The following is a 6,226-nucleotide window of genomic DNA, read 5'->3' as shown; positions in this document are numbered from 1 at the left end:
CTGCCAGACGGTAGTGCATTAAAGTGGCTTCAGCAGCATTTGGGAGAGAATCAAAGTGTAATGCGAGTGGGGACGTGTTGGCGGAAGAAAAATGTTCTTTCCAAAAGAATGCTTGGAATGCTTTTAATGTCCTCGCCGTGAAGTGTGCACGTGCGCCTCGTGCAATGCTGAGCGTCGCAAAGTGTTTTCCAGGAAGTGTGACGGTTGGCTCGTGCCTCCCCTCCTCTGTTTTAGGCGCAGACCTTTTTTCAAACTGCACAGAGGAGTGCAAAGCTCTGGGGCACTCGGATCGATGTTGGATGCCCTCCTTCGTGCCCTCCGATGCCCGGCAGGCTGCAGATTACCGTAGCAACCTGCATGTCCCTGGAATGGACTCTGTGCCCGATACTGAGGTATTTGAAACCGAAGAGCAAACGGGCGATAGATCATTCTCCACCTTTGGCAAAGAGAAGTCACATCACGGCACCCTAGAGAGGAAAGAGTTTGATGCGCTTCTGTCTGGCACACGTGCGCCTTACAAACCTCCCTATTTGTGTGAGTATTTAGCAAATGATTGTGACCTGATTGAATGCCACTAAAATCAAAAAATGGCAGACAGTGGCATTAAATTCTTTTCGCTATATTCATTATTTTTTCAGTTAGTTTCTAAAATGAGTTTTATAATACATGTTGTATCCATCTTTCTCCTTATCAGTATTCCAATTGTCCATGCTATCTATTTCTCCCTTCTGTCATTTGGAATGTTTTATCATGGCAATATATTTAAATTGGCTGTAACGTATCTAATAAAGATTAGATTGTAGCAGTTAACCCAATAAGTCTGTTGTGACTTGTCAATGAAATGGTTCATTACAGTTTGTTTTGCCATCTACAGTGGCCTTTGTAATACAAATCACTGATGTAGAAACACAATGTCACTTGCCTCCGCACCCTTAATATTTACGCATTATCCCTGGTTATGACTCTCCTCACGGTGCACTTTGTCCAGTGAACTGAATTCTCCATAGCTTAGCAGAGCATAGCATAACAGCAATTGCTGTTACATTTATCTATTTGTAAATTCTTTCATTCATTAATTCATTCATTTTCATACACAATATTTTCTTCATTTCTACAATGGGAAACCATTCACTGCTATTTCTACAACACCAATTTGGTTAAATAACACCTCGATTGGATGTCATCTAGACAGAGATGTGTCAAACACTGGAGATGCAAAGAAAATCTGATTACATTTATTTCTGAATTTCATAGTTGCGTACAGCCAAGTTAAACAATTGCATAATATATCAAGCATGCTATATCCATTTGCTGCAGTAATTACCTTCCTCAAAAGTAATAATCATAGATTTTCTGCATGATATTTAATAAAATGTCTTTCTCTTGACTCAGTGGTGATGAGTAATGGTGGGAGTTGATGCCATTTCCGTGTGCATGCTTTAATACATCCATGTATGTAACCCTTTGTTTCACTGTCTGGAGGAACTTCCAGTGTGAGGCCTATTTCCAAAACCAGCCTTGTTTATGAGTGTGTTCTTCACTTTCAGCACGGAAAAGGATTTGCTAGCTCATTCCGTGTGGACGTACCAGAAACGGCGTGACTTTGCACAAAACTCGACCAACAAAAAGCATCAACACCCCTCACCCCATTCCCCTCCATCCCAATTCCTTCAACAGTATTATCTTGGTGATCCAGCCGTACAGTACCTTGCTTTTGGAATGCCCTGCCTTGAGAACGAAGAGCGGGGAAAGAAACGTATGTCTTTAAGGACCTTACTGCTCTCAGCAGGCCTGAGAAATAAGCTTAAATTTAACCGTAAGAAGGAGGGAGGGGAAAAAGAGACAAAAAAAACCCAGAAAAACTTTGGGGGTGACAAATTATGTCTCTGATTTTTTTGTGTGCCTGTTTACAGCACTCTGTATATCTCCAAACAATGTCAGACTGAGCCCTTTATCTGTTTATACTCACACCAAGAAGCCAATTGTACAGGAAAAAATAAATATTTGTGCATTATTAATGCAATATCTCGGTTTTAGCCTTGACTGTTTTCTATTATTTTATTTTTGTGTGGTCAGGTGTTCCCCAAATCTATTCTGACTTTATAACTAAAAGTGTGATCATGCTTTTTTTCACAGCATTGGCCTAATCAGAGACATTCTGTGGTTTATATCATGTGTGCAAAGTGTTTACTGTACTATTTTAAAGCTTCTAACTGAATATAAATCTATATATAAATATATACATATAAATATACTTTTCTGAAAGTGTGGTATCCATTGGTTAGTTTCTTATCTACAGTCTAAGTTCATAAACTGACATTCAGTCCTTCAAATGGCTTGTAACATTAATGGAGGTGTCAAGTGGAAGGCCTTGTTTTCTCTCTGAACAGGGTGTTTCTTTTATTTTGTCTTTTACTTTTTTTTTCTTTTTCACTTTTGGATATTGAAATTTATGTCTATAAATGAAAGGAAGTAATACTTTAGATTTGAAATAATGGTAATATTGTGTTATTGTAAAAAAAAAAAAAAAAAAAATTGGCAACATAAACATAAGCTAAATATCAAAGGTATCCATACACTTCAACACACACACCAACACACTCAGACACACATGCACAAATGTCAAGAGGTGATTAATAAACTGTTAAATGCATAGAAATGTGGTATGTGTGCATTGTTGTCATTATTTCATGTTATTCTTTATGCAAGTTATCTTTCAAATCTACTGTAGGACCTATGACTATGAACTCACATTCATTTTGTCCAGGTTTCAGGTCTATCATGCAATTTCGTTTTCTTTGAATTTCAACTCAATGCACTTTGAATTGAGTCTAATTATGCTTTCACTTTGTGACACTCAGTACACAGGTTAACAGGTTAAGTTTTCCTTAACCAAAACATCTGACTATAGGAGTCCCTACAGGGAGGTTAGGAACCACTGCCCTTTAACATGAGTCTAGAACATTCACCCCTGTCACTCCATTTGAACAATATTTTTGGAATTGCAATGGAACCCAGCTCATTGCAGACCAGCTAATTGAAACATATTTTCATCTTTGTGAGAATTTTGTATATATCTTCATGTGACGGAAAAACAAAAGATCAAACACCCCAAAAAAATGTGTTAAAGGAGTACATAGTACATTAAAGGAGAACATGTAAACAAAGGTAATCCGCCAAGATATGACTATTTTTTTAAGATGTGGGTTATTTATTATTTATTATTTATCAGCATGTGATTATGCAACATAATTCTGTTCAAAATTTAATTTTAAAATTAGAATCAGAATTTTCATTTATTTTTTTTGCAGTATTAGTATGTCAAGTCAATATATATAGAACAGGATAAATGCAACCTTATCGCAAAGCAGCACATTCAAAAACCCTTTAGTACTCACCATGACCTACACCATTAGTAAGTCTCTCTTTATCACACACAGACACAGACACACACACGCATGCACAACAAAAATCAGTGCCAACCATCATTAATTTTGAATCCATCACAGCAATAGTTCCATAAAATTAGCTGTGGTCACCACAAAGGACGAAAGGCTCCATTGTGAATAGTGGCAGTAGTAGAAGCATTCAAATAAACGATTCGGGCCCAAATCTTTGCTACATTTGAACACAAAATCAGATGATTTATTTGCAAAGTATAACACATGCACTGCAAATAATGATAGACATTGATGACCCAAAACCACTTCAATAGGGGTGCCAACTGTTTATTTATGTGTTTTTTAACAAGTTCAATATGTTCCTTGCAATCAGCAATGCTCACACCTGATGCTGTACCAACACGGTATGGGCACAACAGTTCTGTGTCCATCATAACCACTCTGGGGCATTTAGATTATCTGTGTTGTGTTGAACAGTTGCAGAGCCATAAATAAACATGAGCTGCGAGCTCCAAACTATCACAAGTCTCAACACAAGTCTCTCTCTCTCTCCCTCTCTCTCCCTCTCCTCTCTTTCTCTCTCTGATTAATCATAACCACAGTGCCGCAGTGCTTTGGCTATGAACACCGTGCTGAGGAAAAAGTTCCAAAATTATTTAAATTTTCCCCCACACATCCGCATATAGCAGGAGCGCACCAGGTGGTCAGAGAGAAGGACACCCTGGGACGACAGCATCATCAATCCAGCGGATTAGTTATCCATTTGAATTTGCTTGACTGGGGAATGAGGCTTAATAGTACGAATCACAAGGCCTGTCTGCAGACTGGTTCCACATGGTGCTTCACTGGGGTGTTGTAGCGCACCCACACTAAGGGCTGTTTGTTCCAGTTGTCTAAATACTTCCTTTTTGGGTCGTGACATGCTCACAAACTGAACAATGCTCAATATGAAGGCTAAAATACCGCACTATGTGACCAACTACATTTCTTTTCAGGACAAGGTTGGCCTCAAGATGCTCAATGCCACTGGCACATGCTGATTTCCAGTGGCATTGAGTGGCACACACTAACACAAACATTCATAACCAACGCTAATCTATTTTTCAGATTATAAATTCTACTTGACAGTTGATAAGTTTACAATTGTTGTGAAAAGTAATATTTTAAATAAATATGGCCATATCATATGATATGATTCAGCTCGGTGAAATGTGGCCATACAAGTGAAAATGTTACATTTTCTTGTTGTAAGCAAATGTCAATCACTTCCTCAGTGTACTTGAAACCCATGGATGAGGTCAATGTAATTATAGACTTTGATCATCATGATGGCAGATAATGACTATAGACCGAATCAAGAAAATGGTTTGTGATGTGAATTAATATAATTCCTGTCAAACAAAGTATCACTAAGTGCTGATTATATCACATACAGTATTAACTCACACTGTAAATTCCAATTTAATTAAAGGAGTAACATGGTGGTTGAATGAAACACAGTTTTCTTCAAGCAACAACAAAACAAATGTGCATATATATTTTGTATTATTCATTAATTGAAATGTATTCTAAAACATATTTTCCGGGGCGTAAATTTCCCACTATAAAAGTTCACTGTCTGGGCGTGGTAATGAGAACTGTCAATTAGCTATGATTGACAGACCGTGCTCCCACTTTCCACACATTGTTGTTTGTACCATAGCTACAGCACTGTGCAAAAGTCTTAGGCACCTGTATCACATTCTGTACAGATAAGATTCTTTCAAAAATAATTCAATGAAAGGTCCTAAATGAACGTACTATACATTTGACATTACATTTTAGTAATTTGCCAGAATAGTTAAAAACTAAATCAAATAACTATTATTTGTGACCACCCTTCGGCGTCACTTCTCTGAGAGAAGTGACAGCCAACGCTGTCCTGCAGTCCTATAAGACAATCAGCGGGGAGGTTGTTCCAAGCATGTCCACAGTTCTTCTGCAGACTTTGGTTGGCTCCTCAATTCTGATCTCAGACAGCCTTGATCAGGTTTTTAAGTAAAAAGTAGTCAATTGCTTACAGTAATATGTTACTTTTTTAAATTAAATACAAAAATGTCTCTGTAAAATTAAATCTTTTGGAAAATGAATGTTTGGAAATCTCAAATGATCATTTTTGCTAGCTAACTAGCCAAGTTAAGATAAAAGCACAACTATAACCTCCTTATGAAAGCAAACTAGCTAGCTGGCTAATGTGATGTGAGCCAGATCTTTTGGCTCCGTTCGTTCAAAAGATTAGTTTGTTTGGCTCACTCGTTCCTTCACTTGTACTTCCGGAAAGTACGCGCATGACTCATGTCACTCAGTTTACCGTTCATTGGCAGCATTGAACTGTTTTGGCAAACAAGGCGCCCGCGTGTGGCTCCTTCAGAATTTCACCCAGTCAAGTTGCGGAATTTATTTAAAATTCATCCTTTTAATATTAATTTAGTATAACGTGTAAACCGCAACCAAAGTGTAATTGCTTAAATAACCACAATGATTACCCCTCTTTTAAACAGCATTCGTTGCCGCCACTTGTTGCCCTGTTGTAGCCTAGCTTATTAATCCGAGGACAATAAAACGAACAAAATATTTTTATTTTTTGGATTGCACCCAGACAGTAAGCGACTCCAGGTTGGATCTGGCCTGAAGTTAGTCGGTACCGCCACAGATCCGGTCCGGAGTCACTTGCCTTGCGGGCAGCTGGTCAATAAATTGAACATCTGTTTATTCTTTGCAGTATGGATGATACTGCACAATAGCCATCTGCTTAGCAGCCAAAATAATGCATCGGTTAAGAATAG

General features: G+C 38.0%; 1 protein-coding gene across 3 annotated transcripts in view; it reads left to right on the top strand.

Annotated features, from left to right (window-relative positions):
- The window catches only part of pcdh10a (protocadherin 10a), a 10,444-nt gene extending 7,785 nt beyond the window's left edge, over positions 1 to 2,659 (top strand). For 2 of the 3 annotated variants that reach the window (XM_061244253.1, XM_061244251.1), the window contains exons 4-5: positions 235 to 534; positions 1,548 to 2,659. In XM_061244253.1, coding sequence (XP_061100237.1) covers positions 235 to 534; positions 1,548 to 1,567 — 320 coding nt within the window. In that variant the 3' untranslated portion in view covers positions 1,568 to 2,659. The remainder of the gene's footprint in view (positions 1 to 234; positions 535 to 1,547) is intronic. The other variant, XM_061244252.1, reaches the window with a different exon arrangement.
- The last annotated feature ends 3,567 nt before the right edge of the window (positions 2,660 to 6,226 follow it).

This window comes from Conger conger, chromosome 6 (assembly GCF_963514075.1).
Source record: "Conger conger chromosome 6, fConCon1.1, whole genome shotgun sequence".
Taxonomy (NCBI): Eukaryota; Metazoa; Chordata; class Actinopteri; order Anguilliformes; family Congridae; genus Conger; species Conger conger.
Note: the sequence above shows the minus strand (reverse complement) of the source record. Positions and strands in the feature narration are given on the sequence as shown.